This window comes from Plectropomus leopardus, chromosome 4 (genome assembly GCF_008729295.1).
Source record: "Plectropomus leopardus isolate mb chromosome 4, YSFRI_Pleo_2.0, whole genome shotgun sequence".
Taxonomy (NCBI): Eukaryota; Metazoa; Chordata; class Actinopteri; order Perciformes; family Serranidae; genus Plectropomus; species Plectropomus leopardus.
This window is the reverse complement of record NC_056466.1, coordinates 15,172,165-15,194,156: the sequence shown is the minus strand read 5'-3', so window position 1 is coordinate 15,194,156 and position 21,992 is coordinate 15,172,165. Positions and strand designations below refer to the sequence as shown.

Sequence of the window (21,992 nt, the reverse complement as noted above, 5' to 3'; positions counted from 1 at the left end):
GACTTTTGGTTTATATGTGATAAGCATGACCTCCTTTTACAATTTGAGAAATTGCTGGATGCTAACTGGCATATGTGGGGCAATTTGCATAAGTTGCGTATTTCTTTTTAAACTGTTTCAGGACTTGTGTATCCCACCTGTTAAACATTACTTTATTATACTGCCTGACCATGGTGCGTATCGACATTTTGTCCATTAATTCAGTTTGATGGTTTCTAAATTCAAATTTAAACCTCCTGCAATGATTTATCATTGTGTTTATAAACATTGTACAATTCGTAACTGATTTGAAGTTATTTAAAAAATCTAACATAGAAAGATGAAGTTATATGTCTAATCCAGTCATAACGGTGTCCTCCAAAATGTCTAATTTGAATAGAAATTAATCAAAATCAGACCAACAGCAGGTAAAATATGCAGACTTATTGTTTAAAAAATATCAGACATGGAGTCAGCATCCTCAATAAACCCTCAAACCACCCAGATAATGTCCAAATAGGGCAAGCACTTGCTAAAGTACTGTATATATGTGCAATTAATGTATGCAAATTGACAAAAAACATATGCAAGTTAGCATGCAGCAGTTTCTCAATGTTGGAGACCTATACTATATATTTATAACATAAAACTCTGGGGTACTCATCAACATTTCGGGGTCCCCGGGGCTATGATATAACTGGTCGAAATCAGCAAACTATCCCATTCACACCAGTAGTGATGTGATTGAGTACTGTCATTGTCCCTGAAGTTCCACTTGTCGCTATCAGTTTCATCTGAACGTGCTCCTGTGAGTGTGGTCAGCCGCTGTTGTGTCTCAGCCTGGTTTGGCATCAGTGTTGACATGTGGGTTTGAGGAAGTGGCCCCCTTCCCATCCTGAATACCCACTCTCAGCCCCCCTGTTTTTTCATTGTCCTCAGTCACATAGCATAAAAACTGCAGCCTCTTTCTTCCTCACTGATCCAAACCTGATCTCAATGCTGCTTGATTGCGTGGACAGGCAGACGCTCCTTGCCATTGTTTTCTGTCTATGTTTTTTTCAAGCTGGAACAATGTTCAGTTCTGTTTGTGTTTTATAGTTTCTGAGACCAAATACTAGTTGTCAATACATAGGATACTGTCCCACCAAACTGCTGAACGTTTCTTCTTGGTTCCCTCACTCCTCAAAGCGTTTTTAGCAGAGTTAGGTCAGAAGGTGGCCACTGCTAGTGTGACCAGCCGTGCAAGACTAAAGAGAGACAGCCCACTCTAACCTCCCTGATCCAAAGGACCCACTGAGCTTGACCCATTTCACATCAAAAGTCACAGGTCAGCGGGCTCTTCTCACTGAAGGATAAGACTTTACAGGGCCCTTCGGCGTTGTCATTAAAAAAACATCCAGATTATGTAGCAGAACCCTATAATCTTAAATATCTCTGAAGCAGCCAGTTTCACGTCAATGACCAAAACTGAGCTGACAGTTTGAGGGATTACATGAGTCATGAGATAGTATGGATTAAAGGCAGGATTGGGTCTAAAGTTGCGGATCAGTGGCAGGTGACTCTGAGATTTGAGTGTTTTGTTCGGATGTCTGTTTTACTAAGTCAAGGTTCACAAAGTGTTAAACTATCCACGACTGATGCTGAGTATTGTGCAGAGTTTGTTATACAAGAAGCTGTGGTGAGACAAGGTGACATTAGTTTAAGACTCAGGATAAGTGTTCAGCGTGTCTTTGTGGTCACTAATGGGTAAAAAACAAGCCTCATTGCTCCCACTTAAGCGTCACCTTGTTCATGAGGAAGAGCAACAGAGCGTGGACATGATGGGGTGAGTCAGATTTACAGCAGGCCAGCTCATTAAAGAAATCATACTATGACAGAATTTTTCCATAAGCACACCGTAAATTTATATCTGTGTCAGTATGTGCCCTGTTGAGGCCTAAGGTGGACGAGAATCAGAGGAAACGAGATGTAAGGCGTGTATTCCTAAGTCCCAGTGAAGTGAGGTTTAGGGAAGCTCTGGTATTAAGTTATCATGTTTCCCCTCCAAAATTAAAATGCCCCTTTGATTCCTTTTCATCCTTGAGCCCAGAGCAGATCGCAGTTTATATCCCTCAGCGGCTCCGAACATGAACAAAACAGATTGTGTCTTTTTTGTACTCTGCTTTGTAAGAGATCTTTTAACTAAAGTACAAGTGCAATAATCTTTTTTTCTCTGTCTTCAGGTGGAAACAAACTAAAGCCTCAGCCGTTCCGGCTCAACTGGGCCTGGATCTCTCTGGAGAAGGAATACTATTTAGTGGATGAGGACTCCAAATTCCTGGAGGTGACGCTCAAACGCAGAGGCTACCTGGGAGAAACCTCCTTCGTCAGTAAGTGTTGCCAGTCTTTTTACTGTACAACCTAATGAATAATAACTGGACTTATATACCATATATTTATGTGCTATATTGAGCAACTTTAGCTGAAGTCAGCAATGTCAAATTAATATTTTTCTGGATTTTTATTTTTATTTTTGGAAAACAACATTTTTTCTTATTTTTACTTTTGTTTCCTGTGCAGAGTCAGAATCAGACTTCCTGCAGCATTTATGTGACCTTTCATAATAAACTGATGTAAAGGATGATGCCCTTATTAAACTGACAATTTAACAAAGAATTATTGCCCCTTTAACTGTATTATATTATTTATGTACCATTTAAAGGGCCAGCCCTGCTATAAAGCATCAGCATAGACCCTCGTATCAATAACAATGTTGTGTCCCTAAAGGTGCAAATCTTTTGTGCTTTTGTTTGACTGGTGCTCCATTTCCTCTCTTGCCTGAAAGAGGTGTGATTGAGAGCAAATAAAACCTTTCCTGGTAAAGGTCACGAGGAAATGTCAACATGCTGGTCTGTTTGGTTGCATCAGACACTTGCATGCAACAGATTTATGGCAACATATGTTGACGCGTGCTCCTCTGTCTTTGAAGAGGCTAGAGGGTTGTAAAGAGACAAACATACTTAAAGATAATGTTACAGATGCAGTTTTCCTCCAAGTATTAACCAAAGAGATTCATTATAGGGAAAAATGCATGTACATAACTTCTCGTTTTTTTTTTACACCAGAAAGTATCTGTGCGCCAATCCCCATACCTATAATATGCAAATCATGACATGCATAATGAACGTATTCTCATAGCTAATGTCATATCATACCCCACGAAGATACACGCACAACAGCTTGTATGATATGCAAATAAGCGTCCCAAGAATGACGTTATGTCCTTAATGTACATTACGTTACGTGATTAAGGTATAGTGACATTAGTTATGTGTAGGCAATAAAAATCACTATGGTTAGGTTTGGGGACAGAAACATGGCGAGGACATTCCTTACAATGACTCAAAGTTCACTTAAATTCACACGCTCCTAAAGGCACATCTCCAGGGGAAGGTCTTTCAGGCAGTCAGTCAGTGCATCACGTGATCGCAGCCTTTGAAAATATGTGGGATATATACAAATGTTGGTGCGTTACTTTTTATAGGAAATGTACAAATACTGGCATTTTTTGAATCCTGGGATTTGAATACTTAAACACAGGAGAAGCTCACAGCTATCACAGCCACTTAAATAAATCTTTTTACACTCAGAGCTCAAAATGTGTACATCTAGGAGGGTATAAACAGGTATACGCCTTATTCCTTCGTCTTTTTGTGAATTTTTACAGTATACCAACTCAATCAGCCAAAAAATCATTGAAATATATACGGGACAATATGCCCACTTCCTCCTCTGTTACCGACCCATCTACCCAATGGTACACTCACCTCATCGACTACCACCGCACCACTGTGTGCATCCCTCTCCCTCAGGTATCGCCACCAAAGATGGAACAGCTGAGAAAGACAAAGACTTCCGTGGCAAAGCCCAGAAGCAGGTGCAGTTCAACCCCGGCCAGACCACGGCAACCTGGAAGGTGAAGATCTTCACAGACCAGGAGTTTGAGACCTCCGAGACCTTTGAGATACAGCTGTCAGACCCGGTCATGGCTGTGCTGGAGTTCCCCGACGTCGCAACGGTCGAGATTGTGGATCCTGGAGATGGTAGGAATCTATTTGAGTGAGGCCTTGCCACCATACACACAACCTCTTTTGATTGAAACATTATTGACTTAAAAATAATTACTCATAATCTGTTTTTCTCTTCCAAATCAGAGTCGACTGTCTACATTCCTCAAGCGGAGTACAAGATAGAGGAGGATGTTGGCGAGCTGCTGGTGCCGGTGCGGCGCTCAGGCGATGCCAGCCAGGAACTGATGGTTGTTTGTTCCACTCAGCAAGGTGAGATAAAACCTGTTTGTAATTATTGTCTTCAAAAGAAAAACAAATCACACAAAAAAAGCTGTGATAAATCAAAAGTTCCAAGATTTCTTGCATATAATGAAACTCAATTAATGGTAATTAAAAGTCCTGCTTCACTCTTTTGTTGTGACATTCTGACAAAGATGTGCAGTTGTATTTCATTACATTTATTATTATTTTTATAGTTTTTACTTACTATTTTTAATTATTACATAAAAGTAACAACTCCTGTGTGTATGTAGTGCATTACTTTTTTCCTGTTCACGCATGACTTGCTGCAGCCAGAATCCCCTCAGTGATGAGTGAAGTCAAATGTCCTCTCCATGTTCCCATAACTCCTCAGCCACTGCCACTGGCACCATACCCAGCACTGTGCTGTCCTACTCTGACTACATCACCCGACCTGAGGACCACACCAGCGTGCTGCGCTTCGATAAGGACGAGCGAGAGAAAATCTGTCGCATCATCATCATCGATGACTCCCTGTATGAGGAGGAGGAGAGCTTCAACGTCACCCTCAGCATGCCCATGGGCGGCCAGGTGGGCGCCAACTTCCCGACTGCTAAGATCACCATCCTGGCAGACAGTGATGATGGTGAGTAAGGTCGCTGTTAGTGATCTAAGGTATGTCATGAAGCCAATATTGTTTATTGATCAGGACTTGTTCTGTTGTAGCAACTCTTTCAACAGCCCAGCAAAACTCATGAGTGTGAATGGTCAGTTCGCTGAAGATTAAGGATTCTCAATTTTCTTTGCTTTGGGGCGGCTTTTGTAAAATGGCAGGAGGCCAGGGGCCAGTTAATGAAGAAACATTGAATTCAGTATATATAATGAATGAATTGCCTGTTTCCAACCTTTGCTGTCAACATTAGCCACAACATTTGCTTTCCTGACTCCTCTTTGCCAAAAAGCAAATCCAGTCACAGCAGCTTCAGCTGTTTCCAGGGTTCATTTAGCTTAAAGCAAGTTAGATTTAAGACTTTTTTTAGATTTAAGACCAATTTTACAATAATTAAAACTGAAGGACAACTTTGCCCAAACATTTATTGTAACATAAAACATTACACTTTTTTCCAGTGAAAAAGTTGGTTTATGTATGTGAAGTGCTGAAAAAAACCTTTTTAGAGTGGAACACAGTGACAATGAACATATTGTATTATAATAATGTATTTGGTTTACTAACCAAAGTGGGAAATATCTAGCAGCTGTTGGCCGGTTTTCTTGATGATTTTGTGTTTTTCACTTTGTGAGTGAGATTGTGCTCCCCATCATGGTGAGTTTAAGGAGAGGAATTTGGTAAATTATTTAACAAAAAAGTAGATAATACCAGTTATTATGAGATTTTACAAAACAATGCCCAAAAGGATTCATAAAATCCTAATTCCTACTACTGAGCACTTTCTAAGAACAAAGATTAATTCAGGTCATTTTAAAATGCAAATTAAGGCCTTGTTTTAGATCAATGAATTCAATGCTATTTGGACTTTTTAAGGATCCACAGGAACCCCAGTTTCTAAGATTTGAAGACTTGTGGGACTAAGCCCAGACTTCTGGCATTACTATTATCTTTTATCTCTATTTTGAAGCTTTTTAGGTGCTTTAGCATCTTATTTACATTCAAAGTATTAAATAAATGCAGTGTGAATTACAATATGATCATATAACAGATACTTTTATGGCACATTACATTGCCAGGAAAGTAAGAAATGAGCTGATTAATGATCAAGTTAATTGCTACCTCAGAGCATTGATATTTGCAAAAGTGGTATTTTTACTTTTACGAATTTTGTGACTTTGAGTATTAGTGTTGATGCATCAGGCTCCGTATAATTCTGTCTCATAGCTTAATCTGTGACGACAGCAGAAAGATATTTGCTTGTTGCAAAAGGGAAAAGATTTATTGAAATTTGATGCATGCAAATCAACAAAAGCACACACAGAGATAGAAACCAAAAGCTGCCTGACACTAAACAAGGAGCGCCAGACAAGTTGCTTGTCTTAAGGTGGAGAAACAATAGCATCATGTGTTGTGGTTACAGTACTACTGACTCTGTGGTGGCAGCTGTGGGTGATCCTGTTGCTCATTGCTCCTTTGATGATGTCTTTTGGCATTTTGGTGTCTGCACATCATTAATCGCATAATGACCACGGTCGCCATAACAAAAGCCCTTGATACCGTACTTGCCCTAATGGCTTTACAGTATTTTCGGGCCCATTACTCTTCCTGTGCCCCTGTCTGACTGCTTTGTTTACACACTCTGATTCACTTATCCTCCATATTCTGTCTGTCTGAATGTGAGGAGCAAGATAACAATAGACAGGTGTTGAGGGGGAGAATGGCAGCCTCGCTGGATGTTATGCTACACTACAGCCTGTCTGACAGATAAAAGGGCCCCGAACCTTGCTGTGCTCCTCGAGCGACCCCCAGCCCTCATTGGCATTCAGCGGAGCTCAGGGGAAACAGAGGGCATCCCTTTGTCTGCAGGGACCAAAAGGCAGGTGGTGGAGAGAGAGGGACTATTGTTCGAGGAATCCAAATGACGGGCATGTTTTTACTCTTTCCCCTTGTTTGATGGTATTCATGGCTTTGTTGCCAAACGAACTTGAGAAGGAATGCAGTTTTTTAAAAGCAATAAATCAAATGATTTGATTTGATTTGACAATGAAAATGTCCAAACAAATTTGACAAATTGTAGCCCTTAAAATCCCTGAGACTCTTATGGCCTGTTTTTCTTTATAATTTAACTTTTTTATTACATTTTTAAACAAGAAAATCAGAAAAAGAATGAGCAAATAACAAAAATCAAATAAAAAACCCAACCAAACAAGCAGGTAAACTAACTGATGGACACTGATACAAAAAAGGCAGCTTTTTAGCAGTAATGTGGCAGGTATTAGTGCAACGTGTCACTCAGTAGTGATTGTACCACATCATCAGTGTCTTTACATGGCCAAATTGTTCTCTCCAGACATATATCCGATGAAACTGTCCCATTGTTCCTTAATCATGTCATTTTCCCATTTTAAGTCCTCCCAACATCTTCTAGCATCCAATAGTTTCCATCATTTGAACTGTCGACATATTCAGTGTAGGAGTTAGAGGCTCCTTCCAACACCTTAGTATCATCCGGACACAGGTTATTAGGCCAGCTTTTAATATTCTAAATACAAATTTCTTCATATTCTGCAGTACAGTTTTGCCACCGAGGAGACGTAGTCTTTGTGAACTGGGCAGTTCACATTTCTTACCATTTCTTCTTGCCTTTTTTTGGTAATAGAGTCATTTTGTCTTCCTCACATTTTTAATCCATATCTCCAGCCTTTCACCGAGGTAATTTCCCGGGCATGCTTGTTGTAGTGACAGACATGCAGAGAAAGCATCCCTCCCAAGAGGAGTACAATTGAACTTTATGTAAAAATAATTAGCGTGCATTCCCAGACATGCAAAGAGACAAGAGATGACTCCTCAGTGTAAACCTCTATTGAGGCTCTACTTCTTGGTGGGTCCTAAAGTAAGACCCCATCATAAATCTGCTTCAGAGTACGTGTGTTTGTGTGTAAAACCATCTGCCTGTCTGGGTAAACTTGTGGTTTGGACTCTCGCCAGCATCAGACCTCCATTGTTACTGTATTTGTCTGGCTCTTCCTCCCACTGATCTTTAAGGTTGCCATGTTGGCACTCAGTTCCCTCATGTAACCCCCCTTCTCATCCTCCCTGCTACTAGAAAGCTGTCTTGAAGGCTCAGAGGTATTGACAGTGTGCCAGACATCCTTCACTCGGCATCAGTTGTCTGTTTCAACATCCATCAAATTCTAAATAAGCCCAGGACCTGCCAATTCTGTTCAAGCATCAATAATTGAGAGCAACTGGAGTGTTTTAGCCTATAAAAAAATACTTTAGAAGAACATTTAAATAGACAAAATGAAATATATTTGATCGGTCTAAAGTCACATGACCATTTTTCAAACTCATTAATTTTTACACATTCATTTTATTTTTTTAAATGTTTGATGAACCTAAACACGGCCTGAAGGGTATGTAACATTTGCTGAACAATGGCCACTTTTGCCAAAAGGGACATTTATAATAAGTAATGATATATGCAAAAAAATCATTAAAAAAACAAGTAAAGGAGATTCATAGTGTCTGTTAAATAGATCAGCTGCATCGATTACCCAGCAATATCTTATTAGCCAGCATCTCGTCATCCTACCAGGTGAAGTAAGGTAGTATGAACAGGACAAGTTTATTTATTATGGCACCTTATCATACACACGTGATTCAAAGAGCTTTCCACTGGGGGGGGGGCTTTGTTAACCTGTCAACAGTGTTAAATAATTCACAAGTATTGTTGAATTAGTATTGTTGTTATTGTTAAATGATTTAAAAGTCATTAATGTGGACAACTTCGGATTTGCCAAGTCGTTAAAAATCGTTAAAAAATTACGCTTGCTTTTTCTTTTAGCTCCTAAATCCATCAAGGTGGATTATCACAAACAGCCTTTTAAAATATCATTTTTGCATCTGTAACTACAGATTTAAGGGTTCATTAGAAATCAGAAACCCTGAACATTCATTAATAGATTAACAACATTCATATTATATTTATATAACACTTTAAAAAGTAAACAAGTTTAGTATCAAAGTGCTTCATAAAGACAGACTTATATGTATACACATACAAGCCTAGAGACATAAAAGTGCACAGATGAAGAATGGAGGATTTAAACACAAGTTTAAACACAACTTAAACCCAAGAAATCTGATAAAATAAAAGTAAATTAAAAAAAAAACAGGTTGAACACAATTAAAATCCAGAGAAGAAAACAGTTTTTGTAGTTAATTTACCAAGCATGAATAAAGCCATTAGTTACTTTAACTACATACTATCTACAATCTCTTTATAAAGGGTGTCTTATTTGAAATTGGCACTATAATTTACTGTGCGAATTTCTGTGTCTTTATCCATTCTTTGTTTTTTGCTGTAGCTTAAGTCCTGAGTCTGCGCCACTATCAGTCGATCTCTAAAAACATTGGCCGGACAGAGTGGGATGAAAACCCTCTTTATGCAGAAGTGAGGAGAGATGAATTGACAATTTGTTCCAGGGGTCTGAATTCTTGCCCTTTGTCTTTGCAGAGGGGACGGTTGCCTCTCTGTCTCTGCCAAACCCTCACCATACTTCATATTAGCTGCTCTATCATCAGAAACTGGGATCATCCCTTCACTCGTGCACATACAAGCACACGGCTAATTCTTCAGGTGTATCCTCGGCCCTTTGGCGTTGACTTCAGACAGAGCTGTCTGGATTTAGATAAGTGAGGGGGAGGAAGGTTGAAGGAGAACAGGATAAGAGGGATGACAGCTCTCTTCCTGTGCTGAGTCAAAAATTAGAGAGCTTGCTCAGCTATTCCTGCCAATTTGTCCCTGAACACAGCTCGTTTAAAAGCTTATGTTGCTGTGTCTGTCCAGCAAGAAACTCTTGCTCCTAAAAACAGCAGAGCTAATGAGAATATAATATTGTGACAAAATGCCATGATGATAAGTGCATTTCATGTGCAAGTACTTTGGCTTATTTTGATTATTTAATTTAAAAAGTGATGACCTTTCAGGATTCTAAAACTAAACCATGTCTTTATAAATTCATCAATTCTTATCATTCCCAAACCCCACAGAGCCCTCGCTGTATTTTGGGGAACCTGAGTATGTGGTGGATGAGAGTTCAGGCTACGTTGAGGTGAAGGTCTGGAGGACGGGAACGGACCTGTCCAAGACGGCTACCGTTACCGTGCGCTCCAGAAAGAGCGAGCCTGTCTCTGCAGAAGGTAACATCAGCAGTTCAACACAACATTAAGTCATGATTTTGCATTCTGTTAGTTCATGGTTTCCTCTCTGTGTGGCAGCCGGACTGGACTACGTCGGCATCAGTCGCAACTTAGACTTTGCTCCTGGGGTGACGATGCAGACGTTCAGAGTGACCATCCTAGATGATCTGGGTCAGCCGGAGTTGGAGGGGCCTGAGACCTTTGACCTTGTGTTACGGATGCCCATGAATGCTGTGCTGGGAGAACCGAGCAAGACCACCATCACCATCAATGATACGTTCACTGACGGTGAGTGTCAAGCACACATATAGAACCTGACAGAGTATAGTATGTCCAAGCCAACTGTACCTTGACAGTATGTTCTGTTGACAAATACTTTTTTAAACACTGAAATGCGTTATATATCTCCTAACATTGACATATACTACATGATATACTATATAGTGTAGTACAGGCATGTCAAACTGGTCCACAGGGGGGCCGGTGTGGCTGCAGGTTTTTGTGCCAACCAACCAAGAGCACACAGTTTGACCAATCAACTGTCTGAAGATGGAGATCAGTTGATTAAATGAGTCAAGTCTGGTGTGCTGCTACTTGGTTGGAAACAAAACCAGCAGCCACACCGGCCCCCCTGTGGACCAGTTTGACATGCCTGGTGTAGTATATAGTGCATGAAAATGCTTAAAGGGTGCCACAAACTACAAATTGTAATATTTGGTGCAAACTGCAGCCCTTAGCACAAATGCAGTGTGTCTCTTTTGTAACAAGTCTTACTGTCTTTGCAGTGCCGAAGGTTCAGTTTAAGGAAGGAAGCTACAAGGCGGATGAGTCCGATGGGGAGGTAACGGCCATCGTGTACCGCAGTGGAGACATTAGCGTCAGGTCCACGGTGCGCTGTTACACTCGCCAAGGCTCTGCTCAGGTCATGATGGACTACAGTGAGAGGCCCAATACTGATGCATCAATCATCACTTTCCTACCAGGTGAGACCTCCCCTCTTTCTCTTAATCTCTCTGTTTCTCTTCATCCAGCAGCACTTATCTGAGGGTGTTGATTATTTTTCTCCAGGTGAAACGGAGAAGCCGTGTGTGGTCAGCCTCATGGACGACTCCATTCACGAAGAAGACGAGGAGTTCCGCCTCGTCCTCGGGACTCCCAAGAGCAAGTCTCCATATGGAGCTTCTATCGGGGAGCAAAAGGAGGCGGTGATCACAGTCACAGACGAGAAAGACAGTACGTACTTAACCAACATAAAAATATTTTAAAGGCAACAAATATGAAGGATAGATGTTGCTGCAAATGAGTGCAAATTAATTTTTACATCTATACATCATAGAAATTGTATAAAAACTGTTTTTGACCAAGTTTAGTATTTTACTGCACCTAAAAAGACAGTGTTGCAAACAGCTGGCCTCAGGTAACAACCGTTCTGTTATGGTGTTTATATATTTTTCTGTTTTTCATGTATTTTATGTTTTTTTTTTTGGCTAATCTGTATTTCTAATGTTCCTCCTATTCTAGAGCCCATCATCCGATTCTCTGAGATTAAGTACAGTGTACGTGAACCTCAGAACAAAGGCGGCGTGGCTATAGTAAAGATTCCCATCCTGCGCATCGGAGACACCTCAAAGGTCTCAGTGGTGAGAGTGCACACTAAAGACGGCTCTGCAACCTCTGGAGAAGACTACAACCCGCTGTCTGAGGGTAAGAACCTGGTTTAGTACAAAGTGCCTTTTCATGAGTTTCTGTATGTTTTGGATTAATGCTGACTTTACTGTCTTACTGTGCATAAGATGTTGAGTTCAAAGAGGGTGAGAAGGAGCACTTTGTGGAGATTGAGATCCTGTATGATGGCGAGAGGGAGATGAGAGAGGCCTTCACTGTGCACATGAAGCCTGATGACAACATGGTGGCAGAAATACAGGTAACACAAAGGCTGCACGGCACATACACACACACAAAAATATAAACCAGTAGCAAGTCCTGTATGTGCGCACATACAGTGCTGCACATCTACACACGTGCGCCCCTGTCATGTCAGCCTGTGTTAAAATAGCCAGGCAGCAGCTGGCATTGCTGTCAGCCATGAGTTTCTGTATGTTTTGGATTAATGCTGACTTTACTGTCTTACTGTGCATAAGATGTTGAGTTCAAAGAGGGTGAGAAGGAGCACTTTGTGGAGATTGAGATCCTGTATGATGGCGAGAGGGAGATGAGAGAGGCCTTCACTGTGCACATGAAGCCTGATGACAACATGGTGGCAGAAATACAGGTAACACAAAGGCTGCACGGCACATACACACACACAAAAATATAAACCAGTAGCAAGTCCTGTATGTGCGCACATACAGTGCTGCACATCTACACACGTGCGCCCCTGTCATGTCAGCCTGTGTTAAAATAGCCAGGCAGCAGCTGGCATTGCTGTCAGCACGCCTGAACCACAGAGTCTTATAAAAAGCTTTTCCCTCTGGAATGAGATGCTGAGGGGAATGTCCCTATAGAGCCAAACAGTAGACAAACCTATAAACAGAACTGCGACATTTGACCATGTACTCTACATTCAGACGTTTACCGCTCACGTGACAAATTCAAATATGTTAGGCACCAAAATTTGAGGAAGATAGAATAAATCTGTTGGAGAGATGGTGAAAAGGATTATTATTGTTATTATTTGGCAGAGGTAATGAAGTTTCTGAAGTTGACAACCAGCTAAAGATGCTTTTCCTTCTCTTGCCAGATGAACAAAGCCATAGTGTACATTGAGGAGATGGACAGTGTGGCAGATGTTACCTTCCCTGCCGTGCCCCAGGTGGTTTCCCTGCTCATGTATGACGACACAGTCAAAACCAAAGACAAGCCCAACCCACCCAATGGATACCCTGTTGTGTGTGTAACGGTGAGTTTAATGCCTCTGCTGCTTTTGAGAGCAACAAACACATCAGTTTTGTTTTTTGTCCAGCAGTTACCAGCTACATTCCTCCAGGTGGCTGCTTGTTAATGTACCCTGGGTTTGACAGATCTGGGGAAACCTGCATTTTGCTGCTATGCACCTTGGGCATGCAACAATGTGCAAAAGATGTAAAATTAGAAATGTTTATATCCATTGATGAATTTAAAGTGGCCAAGGCAACTGACACTTACTGATGGCCCAACATAGACCGACAGCCAACCGTCAGCTTGGTCTGTCATGGTCTTTAAATATTTGTTCTGTTTTATTGAGAATTTCTGCATATCAGGTTGTATTTTCATATGTAGTGATTTTGCATGGCTGCTGCTTTGTCCAGGTCACTCCTTTAAAAGAGATTTTAATCTCAATGGGACTTTATGGTAAAATAATTTTTTTTGTTGCCATCTGTTATATCACATACTGCAGGCTTGCAACCCTAAGTACCACGACTTTGACAAAACCGGTTCCATCTGCTCTGCTGAGAACATCAACGACACTCTCACTCAGTATCGCTGGCTTGTCAGCGCCCCCACCGGCTCCGATGGAGTGACCAGCCCCATGAGGGAGGTGGACACCAACACTTTCTTCACCAACACCAAGTCCATCACTTTGGACTCAATCTACTTCCAGAGCGGCTCAAGGGTTCAGTGTGCAGCAAGAGCCTTCAATGCTAATGGAGATGCTGGTTTGGAGCTGTCCAGCCCCATTGCTGTGATCAGCAAGGAGGAAGGTGAGTGTGGGACATAGGGGACAACTGCAAACTAATGCTTGGGATGAAGGTCATGAACTGACATCTGTTTGCAGGTATGTGTCAGCCTCGTATCCAAGGCACTGTTGGGGCTGAACCTTTCTCTGCTAAGATTCGCTATACCGGTCCAGATGACCCAGACTTCCCCAACCTCATTAAACTCACTGTCAACATGCCTCACATGGATGGTAAGCTGTAGACATGTGTTGCAACCATTTAGACTTTCATATTTAGTCATCTATACAAAGACCCAGGATTTATCACGCTTTTCTCTCAACAGGCATGCTACCAGTGATCTCCACAAGACCTCTGTCCAACTTTGAGCTTACCCTGAGCCCAGACGGCACGCGTGTGGGCAACCATCGCTGCTCCAATTTGCTGGACTTCAACGAAATCCAAACCGGCCACGGCTTCATCACCGATGCAACAAAGAATCCTGAAATCATCGGCGAGACTTCACCCTACCAGTACAACCCGGTCATGCGCTCAGCCAATTCTCTGCGCTTCTACAGGAACCTCAACTTGGAGGCCTGCCTCTGGGAGTTCACCAGCTACTACGACATGTCAGAGCTGCTGAATGACTGCGGAGGCTCCATAGGCACCGATGGACAGGTAGGACACACAGAAAGGACACAAGTATCAAACAGTCTTATGGCCCATTTACGCCAGCATTTATCGATGAGTGGATTCACTTCCAGGGTAGAAGATAATCCATGCTAGTTTTTTCAGAGTTCCCACTGATCCTCCAAAAGTCTTAAAAGGCACTGAATTCATCAGTCAAAAGATAATTGGTATCAAAATGACTTAGATGAATAATTTGAAGGTCTTAAAATGCTAAGACATGGGAAGTTGGATTCCATAAATTGTTTTTTGTTTTGGCGTTGCATTTAGCTCTGTAACTGAGAATAATAGAAAAAGGAAGTATAATATATATAACTATATTTGGCGCACTGCGCTTTGCATTGATGAATATTACTGTGGCACACTGTGCTTACTTTGATGGCACAAAATTATACAACCATGCTCAAAATAAAGATGTGATTTGACAGTGAGTAACACAAATTCACCACAAAACCATGAAAACACATGGCAGGTATTTATTTCCCAAGTCTGTTTATCCCTTATTGCCACTTCAGGATAAACAAGTCATGCTTTATAAAACAATAAACATTTGTAAATCTGACTGTCAGTTTTCTGTTCGGTTACCTCTATTGTGCCTCTCAGAATTGTCCTGAATCCAACATTATTGTCAGTTCAGCTGAATTTTACTTTTTATTCAATTGTGGTTACTTTAAAGTTGGTCTTTCTTTCTTTCTTACTGACTGAGCTGACCAGCTTGCTAACTAGCAGTAACTGACAGTTAGCAAGTAAAAAGCACAGAGGGTTCTCAAAGTCCTTTGCTCACCAGTTCAGTACCTTAATTTGTCAGTTTAAAAAAAACTTACAAATTGTTTATGTTGCCAGAAATGCTTTTAGGTCAGATTTTCAATGTATGTCTCTCTACAGCTGCCGTAAGGCTCTACTGCGCATGCTCTATTCCACAATACAGAAGAACCGAGTAATTTCATACTGCAGAAATCAAGCTTTTTTAACTTCAGGTGCCGCTGCGCAACTTTCATAGTGATGATTGGGGGCACGCCTTCAGGCTGAGTCCAGTTGTTTTTATACATCCATGTTTTTTCCTCTTGTTAAAACATTTTTCATGATGTAAAATCCAAACAGAAATGCAACAAGCTTTTTGAGTTTTTGTGACTGGCAGCAGCATGCTCCCGGCCGGTTAGTTTGTCACCTACAATAGTTTTCCAAATATCCCTGCGTGTAGTCACTGTCACCAAGCATTTCACATATGAATGTGCGGATAAATTTCACTTTACCTTTTTCTGCCGTGAACAGGCTTTTAAACTCTTGCAGAGACACTTTTCTTAATCTTTAAAAATTTCTGATTTGTCTCTAATTCAGGTGCTGAACCTGGTCCAGTCCTACGTCACGCTGCGCGTCCCTCTGTTTGTATCCTACGTCTTCCATTCTCCAGTGGCTGTGGGAGGTTGGCAGCACTTCGACCTGCAGTCAGAGCTCAAACTCACCTTTGTGTACGATACGGCTATTCTGTGGCAGGACGGTATCGGCAGCCCACCCGAGGCAGAGCTACAGGGTATGTTCTCAGAGCGCTGCTGCTCCCTGCCGGTTCTTACAGTCCATTTGTGAAGCACTCTGTAACTTTGTTCTCTGCTCTCACAGGAGCCATGTACCCAACCAGCATGCGTATAAATGAGGAGGGACGTCTGGTGGTCAACTTTAAGACAGAAGCTCGCTTCAGGGGACAGTTTGTTATGTCTCATCCAGGTAAGGAGGTGGCGCACACACACACACACCCTAAAACCATCCACTGTTGTCACTCTATACAGCGACCTCCTATTGGATTACCCCTGTGGCCGACATCCTCTCTTCATCTATTTGTGGAGTTCCACATTAGGGGTGCTTCCTGTGCGAAAGTGGCAGAGGTCATTTCAGCAAATGTCAAAATGACCCCTCAGCGTTCACAGTCAGGAAGCGAGTGACACAAACAATGTAAAAGGTCACTCTATAAATATAAAAGTAGACACTGTGGCTAGTTGTAGTTTGGACAAAATACAGCTTTAAAGATTTATGACGATGCATGTTTGTTTTCAGGAACCAGCGTGTCATCCATGGTGATCTGTGCCGACCACCCTGGGCTGACGTTCACTCTCGCCCTGGTCAGGACTGAGCCGACTTACAACCAGCCCATGCAGCAGTGGAGCTTTGTCTCAGACTTTGCTGTGAGTCAATATGAAGTCAAAACTTGCCAGCTGTGCTGAACTGTTCATAAACGTCATATACAGCCTGAGAATTGTTTCGGTGTGACCTTTAGGTGCGAGACTACTCCGGGACCTACACTGTGAAGTTGGTCGCCTGCATAGCATCACCCAACGGGGAGTTCAGCATCCCTCCTGTCTGCCACCCGAGAGAGCCACTTACGTTTGATATGGACATTCGTTTCCAGCAGGTTAGCCTTCATATTCTGACAAACTCACCTAATTTATTATTATTTAGTTCTGGATTAACAACAGTCAGGTCCAAAGCAACAACACATGTTTTTCTCAAGATGACAGTGCAAATACATGGCCTTAACAATCATTTAGACCAGTGGTTCTGAACTGTTTTTTTGTGTGGAGGATCCCTAAAATAACGTACATTATGTAATTGGTAAGATTTCTCTTCAGAGAGCTCTATCTGAAAAGATTTTGGCTGTTAGATATGAGGCCAAAATTCTATAGTTGTCAACTATAGCTGAGGATATTACCATGTAAAAAGTGAAACTTATAATCAGTATAGCCACTCTTATGACTCTGAGTGCTTCTGATATGATTTCAAAACACGTCTCCTTGCTTCACTGACTCACATCTCCGCCTACTCGTGCGTCTTCGGTTTAAGCTCCTCCAGAAGCCTCCTTTCTTCTCAAGGTGCATTTTGAAGGCAGTGGTTCTCAACCAGGGGTCCTTAAGGAGGTTCCAGGGGGTCTCCAGAAAATTGGGGAATAGTTTATTTTCAGGATTTAATCAACTGTGCAAGTGAGCCCAGTGTTAGTAAGGTTAGTAAGTTCTGCTGGGTTCACATTAGACGAGGAAGCACCCCGATATGTTAATTGTCACGCAGCCGCTCGTCAGCAGTCGCCTGGCCATTTATACTCGGAGCGCATTCCTCCGCGCTGGTCAGTGGTGATTCTCTGTCTCTGCCCCTTTCTTATCACACGGAGAGCTCTGTCCCTGTCCCTCTGTCCCTGTCTCTCTGTCCCTGTCCCTCTGTCCCTGCTTGCCTCTGTGCCTCTGGCTGTATGTCCGTGTCTTTGTGTGTACATGTTTTCAGATGGACTGGATCTAATCAAGGAGGTCCATGACCTTATGTGTATCAATTAAGGGATTCATGACATGAAAAAAGTTGAGAAACACTGATTTAGAAGTTTGTAACATCCTCCATGATGGTGAAGGGGGGACGATTTCTGGATAACAGAAGGAGAGAGGACATGAGGAAGCATTTAGGAAAAAACAGGAAAATATAAGGTTTCTTTACTCACGTTGGGCTCACTTTTATAGTGAATTAAGTAGTGAAAATAAACTGTTCTCCATTTTTCTGAGAATTACCTGGAACTCCCTGAAGCACCTCTGGTTGAGAACCACTGATTTAGACTTTAATAACTTCTAATTGTTTTCAGGGGAATTTAATTTGTCAGGAAAAGTGTGCAGCATTTACACACTTTCTTATAAAGATGGGTTCTTTTTGCAGTATCACTTTCATTCACAACCAGAATGGTTTTTTTTGTTCTGTAACTGTTGTTCTGTGCTCCAGGTGAGTGACCCAGTTGCAGCCGAGTTTAGCCTCAACACTCAGATGTTCCTGCTGTCCAAAAAGGAGTTGTGGTTATCCGATGGCTCCATGGGCTTTGGAGAGGGGTCTGATGCTGCTTTTTCAGAAGGTACTACATCACTGCCCCCTAGTGGATATTAGTAAACATTACAGCAGAGGACCATTAACCCTCTGAGGACCCCATCATACTTACCATTTCCCCTGTTCTTCACTTCAGGCTCTACAATCTACGGCCGCGTGATGGTGGATCCAGTCCAGAACCTGGGCGACTCCTTCTCCTGCAGCATTGAGAAAGTCTTCCTCTGCACCGGAGCAGACGGCTACGTTCCCAAGTACAACCCCACCAACAAGGAGTACGGCTGCCTGGCCGACGCTCCCTCTCTGCTTTACAGATTCAAAATCCTGGTAAGATGCAATGAATCCACATACTTTATGGTGTTGTGGTCAATAACTAAGTAAATTTACCTCAGTATTATACTAAAGTACAGTTTTACTATACTTAGGTACAAGCACAGTATAGTTTTTTAACTCATTACTTTGAAATACAGATATTGTAATTTGACTCTGATGCATTTCTATGAAGGCGCACTTTACTCGATACGTGTGCATTGAAGTCAGCGGGTGATTTTTTTTGTTTGTTTTTCTAAGATGCAAAAGTCCAAAAACTGTTATCATGCACTTCTGTATGTGGTTTGTACCTCTACCTTATGCATGCACTTTTCAGATTAGGCAGCTCATCAGTAGAAATAGTTGGCGAGGAAAGATCAAACTGTTTCACAATTCTGGCAATGCTGCGTAATAGAAGTTGAGTTAATGTTTGTACTGTCGATAAAGCAGCTTACATGTTTCGGTCTAGATTAAAGCTGATTGTTGTTGAGTTTCTGCTGTGAGTCTTGTTGCAGTTAATGTTTATTTTAATCTGAAGTTTTATATTTCTTTAGATTAAATTAAACAAAATGATGAACAAAAAAGTTGATTTAACCTAGACTAGTGGGTTGTTTTAGTCATCAGGTTCTGTAAATATATTGTGACAATATACACCATGCGTTGAGATTAAAAAAAAAGGAACAATACTTTGAATACATGGGTATTTTAAAAGCAAGTACTTTAGTACTTTAACTCATGTAAAAATGTAACTTTCACTTGTATTGGAGTACTATTTGACCAGGATTATCTACACTTTGACTCAAGAAACAGAGTTGTGTCTTTGTCCACCACTGGTTGTGGTTTTCAAAAGAAGTGGAGTTTAATTCTTGAATTTCTGTGTTTTTCCTGCAGGACAAGGCCCAGCCAGAGACTCAAGCTACAGCATTTGGCGATGTGTCTTTTAAGGCTACACTGGCTCAAGACACACCTGGGGGTCTTCCTTTGATCAGACAGCCAGGATCCGACGGCTTCACACTCTCCTCATCTCCACTTTTCCAGGTCTTTAAATACAGATTGTTCTTTTAACATAAAAACATCATAGATTCATTCAAACCTTTTTCAAGACTCAGGACATTAGTTGAGGTTGACCTTCATTTTCAGACAAATAGCGGTAAATAGCGGCAGCAGCTTTTACACATATGACATCCCCATCCCCAGATCTAAAGAAAAAGATTCAGCTATTCTTTTTCTGTGTAAAAAAGGAAACAATTCTTATTTCTGTATAAAAAGCTAATTATTATCAATGTATTAGTAAAATACCAAGGTATTGTACTGTGCTGCCGTCTATATGAAAGTGCCATGTGCAAAATGAATATTAAAGGGGGCCTATAAGACCCAAAGCCTAAGCCAAAGGGAGCACTTTCTCTCCCCCTGAAGACGCTGTTCCTAAGCAGCCTGAAACAGCTGGTTTGAGTTTCAGTGTTTACTTCTGTAACTTGGTGACGTCACAATGTAACAAATAGAATAAAATGTGCATAGAGAGAGTCAGCTGACCGATTAGAGCAGACTTGGCTCCCTGGGAGACACATGATGTGTTTTTTGAACATTAAAACATGTAAAACTATTCTAGTAGACCGCAAAATACAAATATGATCCCGTAAATGAGCATAATAGGGCTTCTATAAAAGATGCTGTACGATTAGCCTTGGTGAACAGCATCCATTTGGTTTTATCTGAGTGAAAAACGTAGTTATGGTTATGTAAATACGGTTAGGAAAACTTATATGTGTTTCTTCTTCAGGTGGCTGCCGGTCGAGAATGGTTCATCCACACTATTTACACAGTCCGCTCCCGAGAAAATGCCAACCGCAACATCGGTAAGCGCAGTGTGGAGTACTTGCATCACAGCATGTCGTCTGTAGAGCAGCCTGAGACCTCCAACGTGGCCTTGCACCGCCACCGCCGCGCCGCCCCCGCTTTCTCCATCCCTGGTGTGGCCCAGGACATCGGCGTCGAAAACAACCGGGGCACCAACATCCAACACATCGCTCTGGACCGAGCAGACCGCATGGTGGTCAGCCAGCGCCAGCCCTGGTCCCCTAACCGTGACGCCCTCCTGGAGCGCCCCCTGCTGGAAAGTTCAGGCAGAGAACTGGCTGACACCTCCACCCTGCCCATGTTAGTGGGCCTCGCAGGTCTGATCCTTCTCATCTGCCTCATCGCCACCATCGTCATTCTTCTGCTGCGGCGCAAGAAGAGGGAAAAGAAGACCCAGTTCCCTCCTTACGCCACCTCCTCTTCCTCAGCCTACAGCGGCTACAGCCACAGCCCAGCGGGCATGTGGAGCAGCTCAGACAACTCTGAGGTCTAGATACGGATCCACCTCAAACACCTGCCCCTTATTAAAAAGACTATGATAGTCTCCTCCACCATTGTGCCTTTAAAGCCCAACTCTTGTAGCACTGAATAGAGCCCAGTGCACCCTGCGGACAGCACAATATGACAGTGCCTGGGGCCTATATGCAGAGAATGCACCAGAGTTTTCGGAGGCTTACTGATCTCCGATGATGGTTAGTTCTTGCTATAATGTACTGTGGGTTTCTGCAGCCCATTTTGAATCATGGATGTACGAAGAAGCCCCTCACAATGCTTCACTGGTTGCCAAGTTGTAAAGTATCTCGCTTTATTCTGAGTTTGCAAATGAATGCATGAAAACCCCAGTTCAGTAAATGCAATTATATCAAGAGTAAGGGGCAACCTTGTTTAAATTTAATGAAAGAAAATACTTTTCCTCCTTTAAAAATAACCAGTTTACCAATTTTTTATGACTATTTTTTGTTGTTCTTTATTTTGTGGAGAGTAGAGCCCAATGGACTGAATGTTAGTTGAAACAGACCTTAATGAATGATGTGATAAATGACTTTTAGTATTGATCACTGTTGTGCTTTAAAAGCCTGCAGAACTCCTGCCCACTGCTGAGTAACAATACCAATATGGTGTCATTGAAAGGGATTGTAAATGTCATTTTAGGCCTTTGCGAATGCAGATTTTTTTTTTTTTTTTTTTTTACATTTTTTTCAGGTCAATGTGGCTGAAATCAGATGCAAAACTATCTGTGTACATATCAATGTAGGAAGATGAAAAAAGGTATTACTACACCCTGGTGAAACTTGAAAAAAATGATGAACTATACGTCTCTCTGGTTTGTTGATCAAGTCCTGAAAAAACAAGTACAGCATAAAAGTTTTTCTTTTACAGGTTATATTATATTTTAGTGCGCCAATAGACTTTCATGGCTTATTAATTTTGTCATATTCAAGAGTTTGGATGTATGTACACCTCAACTGCTAAATACAAATGTCCTTTTTTTTTTTGAATCAGTGTCTTATTTACGAGAGTGCA

At 41.7% G+C, this 21,992-nt stretch overlaps 1 protein-coding gene across 1 annotated transcript in view; it reads left to right on the top strand.

Moving 5' to 3' along the window:
• frem3 (Fras1 related extracellular matrix 3) overlaps positions 1-21,609 on the top strand; it is a 39,228-nt gene extending 17,619 nt beyond the window's left edge. The window contains exons 3-24 of the mRNA XM_042485329.1: positions 2,202-2,348; positions 3,831-4,061; positions 4,173-4,298; positions 4,663-4,914; positions 9,994-10,143; positions 10,222-10,431; positions 10,929-11,126; positions 11,212-11,376; positions 11,665-11,847; positions 11,937-12,067; positions 12,884-13,042; positions 13,520-13,823; positions 13,898-14,029; positions 14,122-14,453; positions 15,801-15,993; positions 16,080-16,184; positions 16,512-16,639; positions 16,732-16,866; positions 18,207-18,333; positions 18,442-18,629; positions 19,503-19,649; positions 20,392-21,609. Coding sequence (XP_042341263.1) covers positions 2,202-2,348; positions 3,831-4,061; positions 4,173-4,298; positions 4,663-4,914; positions 9,994-10,143; positions 10,222-10,431; positions 10,929-11,126; positions 11,212-11,376; positions 11,665-11,847; positions 11,937-12,067; positions 12,884-13,042; positions 13,520-13,823; positions 13,898-14,029; positions 14,122-14,453; positions 15,801-15,993; positions 16,080-16,184; positions 16,512-16,639; positions 16,732-16,866; positions 18,207-18,333; positions 18,442-18,629; positions 19,503-19,649; positions 20,392-20,961 — 4,313 coding nt within the window. The 3' untranslated portion in view covers positions 20,962-21,609. The remainder of the gene's footprint in view (positions 1-2,201; positions 2,349-3,830; positions 4,062-4,172; positions 4,299-4,662; positions 4,915-9,993; positions 10,144-10,221; positions 10,432-10,928; positions 11,127-11,211; positions 11,377-11,664; positions 11,848-11,936; positions 12,068-12,883; positions 13,043-13,519; positions 13,824-13,897; positions 14,030-14,121; positions 14,454-15,800; positions 15,994-16,079; positions 16,185-16,511; positions 16,640-16,731; positions 16,867-18,206; positions 18,334-18,441; positions 18,630-19,502; positions 19,650-20,391) is intronic.
• The last annotated feature ends 383 nt before the right edge of the window (positions 21,610-21,992 follow it).